Source organism: Pongo pygmaeus, chromosome 19, assembly GCF_028885625.2.
Source record: "Pongo pygmaeus isolate AG05252 chromosome 19, NHGRI_mPonPyg2-v2.0_pri, whole genome shotgun sequence".
NCBI classification, from domain to species: domain Eukaryota; kingdom Metazoa; phylum Chordata; class Mammalia; order Primates; family Hominidae; genus Pongo; species Pongo pygmaeus.
In genome coordinates, this window is record NC_072392.2 from 97,058,435 (window position 1) to 97,071,146 (window position 12,712).

The 12,712-nt window shown below is 53.8% G+C and overlaps 1 protein-coding gene across 6 annotated transcripts in view; it reads right to left on the bottom strand.

The window, feature by feature from the left end:
• Window positions 1–2,148: 2,148 nt before the first annotated feature.
• The window catches only part of USP36 (ubiquitin specific peptidase 36), a 44,730-nt gene continuing 34,166 nt past the window's right edge, over window positions 2,149–12,712 (bottom strand). For 2 of the 6 annotated variants that reach the window (XM_063656569.1, XM_054456701.2), the window contains exons 15-21: window positions 12,540–12,670; window positions 9,800–10,393; window positions 8,700–8,911; window positions 6,161–6,262; window positions 5,405–5,520; window positions 4,886–5,037; window positions 2,149–4,388 (exon numbers count right to left, since the gene is read on the bottom strand). In XM_063656569.1, the coding sequence (XP_063512639.1) occupies window positions 4,906–5,037; window positions 5,405–5,520; window positions 6,161–6,262; window positions 8,700–8,911; window positions 9,800–10,393; window positions 12,540–12,670 (1,287 nt within the window). In that variant the 3' untranslated portion in view covers window positions 2,149–4,388; window positions 4,886–4,905. Of the gene's footprint in view, window positions 4,412–4,885; window positions 5,038–5,404; window positions 5,521–6,160; window positions 6,263–8,699; window positions 8,915–9,799; window positions 10,394–12,539; window positions 12,671–12,712 lie in introns of all 6 variants that reach the window. The other 4 variants (XM_063656565.1, XM_063656567.1, XM_054456702.2 and 1 more) reach the window with 3 other exon arrangements.

Sequence of the window (12,712 nt, forward strand, 5' to 3'; positions counted from 1 at the left end):
AGCCAGACAGCTCTGAAAGCCGAATCCATGGCACCCAGATGATCTTCTCCAAGGGTCATCCCCAGTCCAGATATGGAAGGAGCAGGGGGCCAAGCCAAGGCGGGATCTGCACGAAGCAGCAGCAGGGCCACCTCCGGGCAAGAGTGTGACTCCAGGGAGTCAGCTCAGGTGACAAGACACAGAAAGCTGCCCATCTGCATGTCACGTGACCTGTCCAAACACAGTCCTCCTTTACCACCACCCCCTTGGTGTACACACATCCTCATCTGCACTGAGGTTGTCCGAGCTACCAAGACTTGAGGCAGGGATTCTCACAGCACCACCTAGTGTTAAACTGCCCTGAAGGTCACTGTCACAGTTATAATGAGCCCTAACAGTATGTTGGGGATAAACAGATGCCCACCTGATTCCCCAGTGTCCAGACACCTGGGCTTTTTCCTAACTAGAAGACTCGGAGCTCACCCACTGCCTACTTCCCATGCCTAGGATTCTCCCTGGGTTCCCTGTTCTGGTAAGATGCCAACACGTCCACTATGTCAGACTGAATCTCTCACCACCTGAAGGCCTTCCTGAAACCATCAGTGAGCCGCCTGCTTCCCTGGCTACTACTTGGCCTCTGAACCCAACTAACCACCCTAGCAGAAATCGTCTTAAACTCCACCCAGAACATTCTGCCGTTATCTGTCACCTCACCTCGAGTCCATCTCCTAAATATCCAAGTGACCTCACTTCTAGCCTCTGCTACTAATGCCAATCTCTTAGCTCTAGCCTCGGCCACTTCTCAGCCAGCCTGGTGGCTGGTCATCCTCACCTGCTGTTCTCTGCGCTCCACCGGCCGCCTTTCAGGCCATCAGGCAGCCTGGAATCCACTATCAGCCTTAGGAGTCTAAAAAGCACATCAGACCTTGGCAACCCTTCTTGTCCAAACTGTCAGACAAAACCTGCCCTGCACTTTTGCACCTGACTTACGGTTAGCCAGCTGAGTCCTGCTGGCCAGCTCCCACTGCAAGCCCCCTTTCAGAATGTCACCTCACCCCACGGCGCTTCAGGCAGAGCTCACGACAGGCTCCTCATGGCCTCCCTGCATCTCCGTAATGGCACTTGCCCTGCCCTGGAGCCGTCAGTCCTGCCCATTGGATTCTGCCCACCGCCTGCCAGACGATGTGAGTGTGTTCACTTTTATACACACCCAGAAGCAGCCCTAGTGTTTGGGAAACTGCAGTTAAGAATGGAAAAGCCTGTCAGGCGTGGTGGCTCACACCTGGAATCCCAGCACTTTGGGAGGCTGAGGCAAGTGGATCACAAGGTCAGGAGTTAAGAGACCAGCCTGGCCAACATGGTGAAACTCCATCTCTACTAAAAATACAAAAATTAGTCGGGCGTGGTGATGCGCGCCTATACTCCCAGCTACTTGGGAGGCTGAGGCAGGAGAATTGCTTGAACCCGGGAGACAGGGTTTGCAGTGAGCAAAGAATCGTGCCACTGCACTCCAGCCTAGGCGACAGAGGGAGACTCTGTTTGGTAAAAAAAAGAATGGAAAAACCACAGCCGCGCCCAGCGTTGGTGTCAGATCACCACCTCTCCAAGCCTCAGAACCCACTCAACCGCTGCCCAGGCTACAAAGCAAATGCCTTCAGACACAGCCTGGCTGGCAGGAAGGCCTCTGGGTCAGCAGTCTGCCCTGCTCTCTGCCACCCCTTTGGTTTGGGTCCAGGAGCTGCCTCACCTCGCTTGTTCTTACTTGGCTGTCCTCATTTTGGGGTGTCCAGCCAAACCCCTAAAGAGAAGCGAAGACATGATGCCCCGTGTTTGGTGGATACCCTGGGGTGGAGAAAGCTTACTTCCAAGTTGCTAAAGGGAGACGCAGGGAGCCACACACACCAGGTAACAGAGCTGCAGAGCAGCATTCTCAACAGGAGCCGCTGCACTGCAACCCGCCTGTGCCCTGGAGTTCATTCAGCCTCTTGGTCACCCATTCACTAGGGCTGCTCTCGCCAAATGTAACCTCCTGATCACTGAGCTCCCTGCAGGGACCTACCTGCCCCTCCTAGCCCAGCCTCAACTTCCAGGACAGGTGGAATCAGCGAGACCGTGGTTGGGATGTACCTTTTAAAAAAAAATCAAATGAAACCAACAAAGACACAGAACTCACAAAAACGGAGTATTTTATTGCACCAAGATCTTGGCAACATGTGGGGCTCCCCAGGCCCCAGGAGAGGAGGTGCAGAGGATGGGACACAGACCTCTGCACACAGACAGGTGCGGCCATGCAACCAGGACGCAGAGCAGGTGAGTGAGAGGACCTGGGAGAGGTAGCTGCTGTACACAGGCCCCGCTCCCTCCAGCTCCCTTCCCAAGCACAAAATTAAACAGACCCAGATCCTAAGTCAACCAAGTGACTGCTACGACAAAGGCTTGGGTTATTGATATTTACTTACATACGTGTACATGACCTAGAGTTTGAACTCGTTTTCTGGGACTCATCTTTCCCTTCTCTATCGGGTTGATGACTTCTGTGGAGGGAAGGGACGTGACTCTACCCAACAGTGATAAACGCTGCAGAAAGTCATCTCGTGCTCACCACTGCCCAAGAGTTAACGAATATATGTACCTCAGGAAAAGGTTTTACAGTTATCTAGTGGAGAAGGGAAGAGACTGATTTGGTGGAGAGAAGGGAGAGAAAGGAAGGAGATAAATTCTGTGCTAGCAGACAACTAACATTTTCAACTACAGAACATCACACGGTAAACATGGCAGAGGGAACAGTTCACACAGGAATGCAAGTCAACACCCCGAGAAGAAAAGGAACATACCCTGCCCGTGAAGGCATGTGCTTTCCCTCCCAGATAAGTTACAAAGCCAGAGCATGGAAGCCAGGCCCTCATCTTTGAACATTCAGAGACTGGTCCGCAGGAGAGGGCACCCTGAGCAGCTCAAGGCAGACCTCCACTCACTGCTGCTGGGACAGAGGTGGCCGCAGGAGCTTGATTCTCTCCCACCCTTCTAAGAAGAGAAATGTAAAAACAGAAGAAAATCCAAAAAGAGACACCCACCCACATGGAAAAAAATGAATGTATCTTCCCATATTAAAAAAGCAATTCCATCTACACGCCAGTAACCACCCAGGCCCCCAGCACAGGGGCAGGAAGCAAAGCTGCCCCAGGGAGAGGGGGTGCAGACAGGGAGGCAGCCACCCGGGACAGCAGGATGCCTCTGGCCCAGCAGAGCCACACTGAAGGAGGTCTAAGTCCAACACCACGTCCATCTCCACCTGCGACAACTCCGGGAGGAAATGACGGGGACAGACCCGATGAGGAAGGATGTTCACGGCCACCTTCACACTTCCCACTACTATGAGGGCATTTGTCTTTTTCTTGAAAATATCACCTTCTCTGAGGATTTCCTGTATTTATTAAATTACAAGTTGGCAGGCACAGCTTGAGCAAGATAGAAAAGTAATCTTCTTGAGTTATACAATCATTTAAATTCCAAAGCACTCACAAAATTGAGCAAACAAAGCCACTATTTGCATATTTGGGAAAAGAAACATATTGCTAATGGAAGCCACAGGACTGGTCAAAAATAAATGTTTCGTATTAAGTAGTAAAATAAATGGAGAATTCTACCCCAAGGCCTCCACCTCAGTGAAGACCTGTGGGTTATTGCAGCTGCAAGGGAAGCTACAGCACAGTCGTCTCAGAATAAACAGCAGCCTGGAAAGCAGATGTATTTGCAGGTATCGAGGGCTCCTCCGACCCCAAACAGCCTCTGCTCTCCAGGACAGTCGAGAGTTACTCACAAGGAAGGGGTGCACAGTAGGGCCACCCTCTCGAGTTCCATAAAAGGGAGAGGTGGCTGGGTGGGGTCGGCTCTTCCTTTCTGAGGACAGGTAAGGCCAACAGATGAAGGGGCCCCACCAAGGAAGCAGGGGAGGGTGGGCTCGGACACATCAGTGGCGTCAGCCCCGAGAAGCAAGGTATGGCTTGCCCAGAGCCACCAGCTATGCACCGGGAGACCATCTGGGGAACGTGTGGCCACCATCCCCCACTCTCCTGATAGCCCCAACCAGGGGCAGCAGCCTCTGCCAGCACAGACCACTGTCTATGAAACACAAGAAGGCACAGCCCAGCAAAGATGTCCAGGAGGCATGCGGCCACCTCTGCTCACACACACACTGTCGTTTATCTTGCAGGGCTGGTCAGGAATGTCACCAAAGAGGTTCCGATCTAGAGAAGCCTCAAAGCCTCTACGTCGGGTGGTCGTCTGTGGACACTGGTACCGGGAGAGCTCCTACCATGACAGGCTCCCAGCACAGCAGAGCCCACACAGAGAGCTCCCTCAGATCCAGACCGACAGCTCCCAGGAAGGGACGCCTTGTCTCCAGGAGGCTGCAGAACAAACCACAGTAGTCCTGACAGAGAGAAACGGGACCCCAATCTTCCCACTGCCACCCTCGGGTATGAGTCCAACCTAGGAACCCAATGCATGGCATCTCGATGCAGCTGGCAAACCCCACACACCCTTCTGCAAGTGACTGGGACACGTGCCAGATATACACACCACACACACCCCACACACACCCCACACATGCCCTTCTCCAAGTGACCAGGACACATGCCACAGATGCCAGGTGTACACACCCCACACTCAACACACACTACACACACCCCCTTATACACATGCATCCCACACACACCCTTCTCCAAGTGACTAGGACACACACCACAGATACGCCCACACCACACACACACCACCCAACACACGTGCCAGATACACAGCCCACATACATCATACACACGCATGCCACACCCCACCACACCTCCTATACACATACACGGCACACACACCCCCATCTCACCCTCACACCCACCCCCTCGGAACCGACCTCCTTCCACAGGGGCACAGTCAGCGGCGATAGCTGAGGCTGGCAGCCTTTGCTGGGTGAGTCACAGACCAGAAGTTCCGTCGAGTCTGAAGTTTCTGGAAGGCGTTGAAGTTTCTCCTCTTCTCTCTCTTAAATTTTTTAATTTTCTTTTCCTAGACCAAGAATCACAGGCATCACAGTTCCCAAAACGGGCTCTTTCCTGGCCCGCGCGGGGCTCCATACTGCATGCAGGTCACCAGCCTCCTGCACACAGGCCGGGCTCTCGCGAGCTCTCTGGAGACCCACTCCTCACAGTGACCCCTGTGCACGGCACCCTGCAGTCCCCCTACTGACAAAGGGGTGGAAGCTGCGAGGATGCACGCCCTGTCCATGGCCACACGCCCGGACAGGCCTGGGCAGCCTGGCTCTTCTCACGCTCCGCCGCTTCATGCCGCTGCCGCCACCTCCAACTGCTCTGGCCCTGAGCTGAGCCACGCCGCCCTGCTCCCTCAAGCCTGTGGTCAGCATCACGCATCATACCTTCCCTCGGTCAAACTCTTCGTCCCAGTCATCAACCACGGTCTCAGTCCGAGCCTGTCTGCTATCTTCAACAGCATCCTGACTGACCGCTGACATCTTGCCATCCCAGGTCAGAACTACCAGGCAGACACGGGGGTCAGCACAAGTGCAGGTTCCCAGGTCCCCTGTGGCTTCACTTCAAGAGTGTCATTTACCAACTAGTCTACTCATAATTAGTCAACAATTTTGAGTGCCACCTTGTGGTGAAGAGAAGGACAAGAGGAGGACGGCTCGATGCCCATGTGTGGTCGGTCAGCACGGAACCGCCAGCGATGCCCTCTTAGCTAAACCCTAAGCCACGGCCAAAGAGTTCAGTTCTTTCTAAACCCATGCCCGCGTCTGAGGAACAAAGATGTCATGTTCGGTCTCGAAGTCTGAATAAAAACATGCTCTGAGCAAGAAGTGACATTACCTAGGCTGGAAGAGCTTGGTCACTCTGCCCCTTCCCTACCTAAGACCCAGCATGTGTGGGGCTCCTCACCCTGCCCCAACCCTCAGAAGCAGCTCTTCTGGATCCTGCCACGGACAGAAGCCACCTTCGTGCCACGGCTGAGGGTTTAAAGAGGACTCTACCAGTGCTGAGATTCCTCTTCCCATTCTCAAAGCCGAGCGATGCCCGCCCTCCGCACTCACAGTGCACCAGGATCCATTCCACACCCTTCCCTCCTACAAAACCAACCAATCAAAGACAAACAAGTCCTGTCTCCAAACCAGTACCTTTTCTCCCGTAAGCTTTATCAGATGAGTATTTGAGCAGTTCCTGGACCACATCAGACTCTCGCTCTCCATTCCAAGACACAGGAGGGGCCTGGCTCAGCCCTGCAATTGGAGCAGCCAAGAAACATTTACAGACGTTTAAAATAACCCACCGGGGAAGCAATCACACACTTTAAATTATAACAGAACTTACCGTAAGTGGATGCTTGCCTTTTTCTTTTTTTTTAAAAGACAGGGTCTCACTATGTTGCCTAGGTTCATCTCAAACTCCTTGGGACTCCCACTGGCCTCCCAAAGTGCTGGGATTACACGCATGAGCCATGGCGCCCAGCCTAAATGCTTATTTACTAATGCTTACCTGCTTAATTTACTAATGACCTGACACAATAGAGAAGGCTGTTGTCCAAGTCAATTCATGAGAAAGAAAACATGGAAAATAACAAAAAGCTAAAAAGCAAAAAAAAAAAAAAAAAAAACCCTCCCAAACCCCATTACCCAGTAGTGTAAGTCCTCAGTCTGACAGAGGGAGGGAAGAGAACTAGATCTAAATGGAATCCACCTCACCTAAGGGAGAGGCCCGTGCCCCAAGACCAGCCTGACACCTGGACAGCCACAGCGGTGGAGGGAACGGCCAAGCTTGGCTGCTGCCATCAGGGTCCCCAACCTCCTAAGCCCTGTCCAGGGGGAACCTGGTCCCCATCAGCAACATTGCGCGGGTCCACCCAGCACCTCGGGACCAGGACAGCACTCACCACCCTCATCGGGTTCTAGAAACCCTTTCTGAACTCGTCCTCTGCCCAGCTAGCCACATAGCCCCTGGAATATACTCAGCTCCCTTCACACAAATCTGACCTCATTTCTCCCTGCCTCCAATTCCTCAGTGAGCTCCAGGCTAAGTGTCCCCTGCCCCCATACAGTGGCTTCCATGGTTCCCATCTCATCCACACAGCCCAGGGACCCGGCCATGCAGAGCAGCCTGCCTGCTCCCAACATGCTGCGCCTCCTCCCCTTGGGTCTGGTACCCTGCCCATTTAGCCACTCTCCTCAGGTGCGCAGGACTGCAAGAGCCCATGCGGCCCCCAGCGCCTGCTTGCTGAGCACGAGCCCTTACTGTGTGGTTCTGGCTCTGCCAGGGAGCCCCGAGGGCCCAGGGCGCACTGCTCAGTAGACACAACCAGCATCTGGCATGGACCCTGGCGCACTGCAAGTGCTCAAGTGATGTCCCTTGCACTAACAAGCAAACTCCACTTCACTCCGAGGGTGGCACGGAGCACGGCTCTGGTGCCATGTTAGGGCAGTACTTCTTTTTTTTTTTTTGAGACGGAGTCTCGCTCTGTCGCCCAGGCTAGAGTGCAGTGGCGCAACCTCGGCTCACTGCAAGCTCTGCCTCCCGGGTTCACGCCATTCTCCTGCCTCAGCCTCCCGAGTAGCTGGGACTAGAGGCACCCGCCACCACGCCTGGCTAATTTTTTGTATTTTTTGTAGAGACGGGGTTTCACCGTGTCAGCCAGGATGGTCTCGATCTCCTAACCTCGTGATCCACCCGCCTCGGCCTCCCAAAGTGCTGGGATTACAGGCGTGAGCCACCACGCCCGGCCAGGGCAGTACTTCTGAGAGCATGCTGGCCAGCAAACACAGTTGGCACTGGCTAGCACCCAAGTTTTGCAATTTATTTCACACCATTTCATTTTTAATGATAAATTCCTTTCTTAAGAGTTGGATAAATACAAATCAGTCTCTAAGGTCCTGCTGGCCCCCAGATGCACTGCCATAATCAGACCTTCCAGACTGCAGAGGAGGCCTCACTGAAGCTCGGCCCCCTATACCAAGCAACCAGGACTTTCTCTCCCCTTCACTTAACAAATGTGTTCTGTGGTGGGTGCCTGCCAAGGCATGCCCCAGCCAGCCCTGAAGAAAACAAAACACCCTCCGATTGAGGGATGGTGCCCAAGGACAGCCACAGCACACAGGTCCCCAACAGCAAGCAAACCATGCTATGTTCTGAATGGCCCAGCTACATAGAGGGAAAGAAGGATTCACTTTTGAACCCAACTCTTCTAAATTCAACCATCACAGAAAAAAACTCAGACTGGGAGTTCAGGGAGTCATTCCATGAGAAGCTGTAGACAGAACAGCTTTGGATCAGAAGACCCACCGGCGTTCACAGAATGTTTTCAAGTTCATGTGCACTGTAACCTCTCCCATGGGGCTGTTTCAGTCAAATGCTTTGACACATGAGGAAGCTTCAACCCCATCACCCAAGGGAACAGACTCGGGGGCGGGGGGTGAAGGTAGGTAGGGTCCCAGGTCCCCCCACATCTTCTCCCAGACCCTCCCAAGCTCAGAGGCAGTAGACGCTGCTCTCAGCCTGTGCACTCCCCAATACCCCCTCGCCCGGTGCACACACACGCGGACCCCACCCCCTCGCCCGGTGCACACACACGCGGACCCCACCCCCTCGCCCGGTGCACACACGCAGTCCCCATCCCCTCGCCCGGTGCACACCCACACGGTCCCCACCCCCTCGCCCGGTGCATACCCATGCGGTCCCCAGGACACCAGCCATTCGCAGATGGTGCGCGGCTGCTGGACTCAGGGACAGCAGCATCTCGGGGCTTGGCACTCCTTGGGCATTCGAGATGCCCATCCTCTTCTACCGCCCGCTGTGGCTCCTGCTTTCTTTTTCTCTTTTTCTTTTTCCTTGGAGACTCTTCCACGGCCTCTGGATCACCATCACCCATGGGAGAGCAGCTGCTTGGAAGTGAGAGGCAGCAGTCAGCTCTGAGCAAATTGGAAGGGGAGCAGGAGCACACAGACACCCACCTGCAACATGGAGAAGGTGCCACCCCAGCTGTGACCCAGTGCACGGAGCTCCCTGCAACATTCTTCCCCCACACGCATTAGTGGACGCCGCAACATTCTTCCCCCACACGCATTAGTGGACGCTCCACACGCAGCCACGGAGACAGCAGAGGGAGAAGCAGTCACGTTTCCCATCCTAACTGAGCCAAGCCCGGCGACGCCAATGTGCAGGCTACTGGGACCTGATGAAATGGCAGAGCCCGGCCTGGCCCAGGACACCTGATCCAGCAACCTTGGACGGCCCTGCACATACTATGATGGACGGACACTACTGTCCATACCACTGTCACTTCAAGGACCAATCCACTGGTATTTTTCAGAGGAGATATTTTTTCTTTTTTTTTTTTTTTTTAGACAGGGTTTAGCTGTCACCCAGGCTGTAGTGCAGTGACGCAATCTCAGCTCACTGCAACCACCGCCTCCTGGGCTCAAACCATCCTCCCACCTCAGCCTCCTGAGTAGCTGGGACTATAGGTGCATGCCACCATGCCCAACTAATTTTTGTTTTTGGTAGAGACAGGGCTTTGCCATATTGCCCAGGCTGGTCTCAAATTCCTGGGTTGAAGTGATCCAGCCGCCTCAGCCTCCCAAAGTGCTAGGATTACAGGTGTGAGCCACCACACCCAGCCAGAGGAGACATCCGATCACATACCCACATTTTAGAAAACCACGCCAGCAGATTACATTTCCAGACCATACCTACCTGGGGGTAGATTCTGTGGTTGTGCTTTGTTTCTCGTCAGAGGTAGACAGATGCCACCTTGCTCCTGCCCTTACCTGTGCCAAGGTGGGTCCTGGTGCAGGCCGCCTTCTTCACCAAGACCTTCTGCTCCTTTCCTCCTCCGCTTCCTGCTGCTCGCGTGGTGGCCGTCCGTAACACATCCCACCTGCTGGCCATTCACCTGTGGCTGTGTGCCATCTTCCTGCTGTCTGACAGCGGGCAGCTGTGCCTGGCCCTCCCTCCTGTGCCTGGGGCTCCCAGGCTGTCTCTGTGTCTGCCCCTCCTGCAGGGCAGTGGCAGCTGTGTCCTCCGGGCGCTTCTTCTTCTTCCTCTTCCTCTTCCCGTGGGGAGCCGCAGTGGCCTCCCTGATGTGCTGTGAGAGGCACGTCTCTGAGCCCAGCCTCTGGAGCTCTCCCACGAAGGTCTTTTTCCTCTTCTCAGAGGGGCTCCGGGGGGGCTCACTGGCCTCTGGCAGCTGGTGTGGAAGGGACACAAGGTCCTCGTTGACCTGAGGCAGGGCCGTCGAGATGGAGGAGCAGCTCCGCGGTTCTGACGTCCCTGGGGGCTTGGGGGTACTGGACAGCAATGTGGGGTGGGGGCTGAAGGGGGGCTGCAGGCGGCTGGATGACTGGGGAGCAGGTGAAACAGCCCTGTGGGGACAGCCAGGAAACAGGGAGAGGATGTTCTGAAAGACCCGGCAGAGCTGTTCCTTCTGTCTACCCTCACTCCCCTCCCTTTCACCTAAAAATGAGAAAAGGCTTTTGCCCTGTAGTTTTCAGATACACATTAAGTTACATGTATGTTTGAAAGAAAGCTAACAATTAATTCAACATCTATTTAAATGCAGAGTTGGCCGGGCGCAGTGGCTCATGCCTATAATTCCAGCACTTTGGGAAGCCAAGATGGCTGGATCACCTGAGGTCAGAAGTTTGAGACCAGCCTGGCCAACATGGTGAAACCCCATCTCTACTAAAAATACAAAATTAGCCAGGCGTGGTGGCACACGCCTGTAATCTCAGCTAGTCGGGAGACTGAGGCAGGAGAATTGCTTGAACCTGGGAGGTGGAGGTTGCAGTGAGCCGAGATCACGCCATTGCACTCCAGCCTGGGTGACAAAGCAAGACTCCGTCTCAAAAAAAAAAAAAAAAGCAAAGTTACCTAGGTGGTGGGTTGATAGGTGCAGCAAACCACCATGGCACCTCTGTAACAAACCTCTACATCCTGCACACGTACCCTGGAACTTAAAATAATTGATCCCTGAGATAAAAAAAAAAAAAAAAAAAAAAAAAAGCAAGCCAACACGTGATTTTAAAAGTCAAAAAAAAATTTTTTTTTAAAAAGGCAAAGTTAATAAAAATTGTTCCATGCCTTAGTTTCTTCTCACCAAGCAATTCAAGTATTTTTGTGAGCTCTAATGTAAAAACATCTTTAATACAAATGTGTTAAGGGAGGAAGCCTTCACTAAACAATAAATGGTAAGGAAAAAAAAGATCCCGTGAGGATTTATGTTCCAACCTCCGAAAGTCTCAGGGTGTTCCCAGGCAGGAAATCAGCCTCATAAGGAAGGCAAGTGTTGAGTTGGCCTAATGACACCTCCACATTAGCGTCATTAGGACGCTGAAACCGGGACACAGATGCGTAGAGCAGAATCATGAGCAAGGCGTGTCCGGGACAGGATCTAGCGCCGAACCCAGTGAGGCTCTGTGAGCTCCCTCTTGCCAGCTATGTGTCCCTAGGAAAATTAACTTCCCACTCTGAACACCATGTTCTCATCTGTCAATGAGCTGGGACCACGAAGCCGACCTCCCAGGGTTCCTGCGGAAAACAGGACCCCATCATCATCTAAACAAACTATACAGGCCATGCCAGCTGCACGATGTTTGATTACTCTAAGTGTCTTCTGGAATCTTTTCAAAAAAAGCTTATAAGGCAAGAAACGAAAAACACCCAAACACTTAAGGCCCTCCCATGTACACAAATCTTATGCTAGGTATAGGGTAGAGGTGTGTTTGTGCATGTGTATGTGAGAGGAGAGTAAGGCAGAGGCTGTGGGCAACGCACAGTCATACCTCGCCCTCATGCAGCACTGGAGATTCTAGAACTAGAACCCAGCGCCGAGGCCGCCAGCACAGTCCCCGCAGGCCGCCTCATGGCTCACCCCATCTTTCACTGCTTCCTTCCCCACTCCCACCGGCTTCTAGGCAGCCATTTACCAGTTACTCTCAACTTCCTGCCACTCGAAGCACCTAAGAGACGCAGGCAGCCCCTGCGGACCAGGGCCCACATGCAGAGGGAAGGGGCTGCATCTGTGGCAGGTGTCTGCAGAGGAACCCGAGAGCCCTGAAGACACTTCTTAACCCACATGACGCTAGCAGGCAAGACGCCCCACAAAAAACGCATGGGACTCTGAGCTCACGCAAGGCCTCTCGCCAAGGCCTCACTTCGCCTTTCTCTTCGACTGGGAAGTACTGTCATGGGGCTGGTAGGGATACAGGACAGGTCAGTCCCCAGCACACCACGTCACCACATGGATGTCGCAGACAGACCACCAACAAAGACAGAACTAAGACATCAGGACTGCAGAGGCCAAACTGCCTTCACCACCCAAAGCTCCTTTACCACAGGGGAACACAGAAGAGGGGGACCTTGGTCGGTGACGCCCCCCGTACCTCCTGGCTGCCCCAATGCTTTGTCCGTCCTGTGAGGCTGGTGATCCGTCCAACTCCTCACCAGCCAAGCACACGCAACCACAGGGAGAACCAGTCGGCACCCAGAAGGTCCCGGCCCAAAGCTTACCTGGCTCTATGGACGGGCCAAGTGGAGGCAACGATGGGGTGAGAGGTTTTCATGGGGTGGGTGAGGTCGGAGGATGGTGAGGGGGGAGGTGGACGGAGGTCATTGCCGGTCGCCCTCCACAGGGTGCTGGCCTGCAGTTATCGACATAAATAAAAACTTGGTGGTCTAAAAAA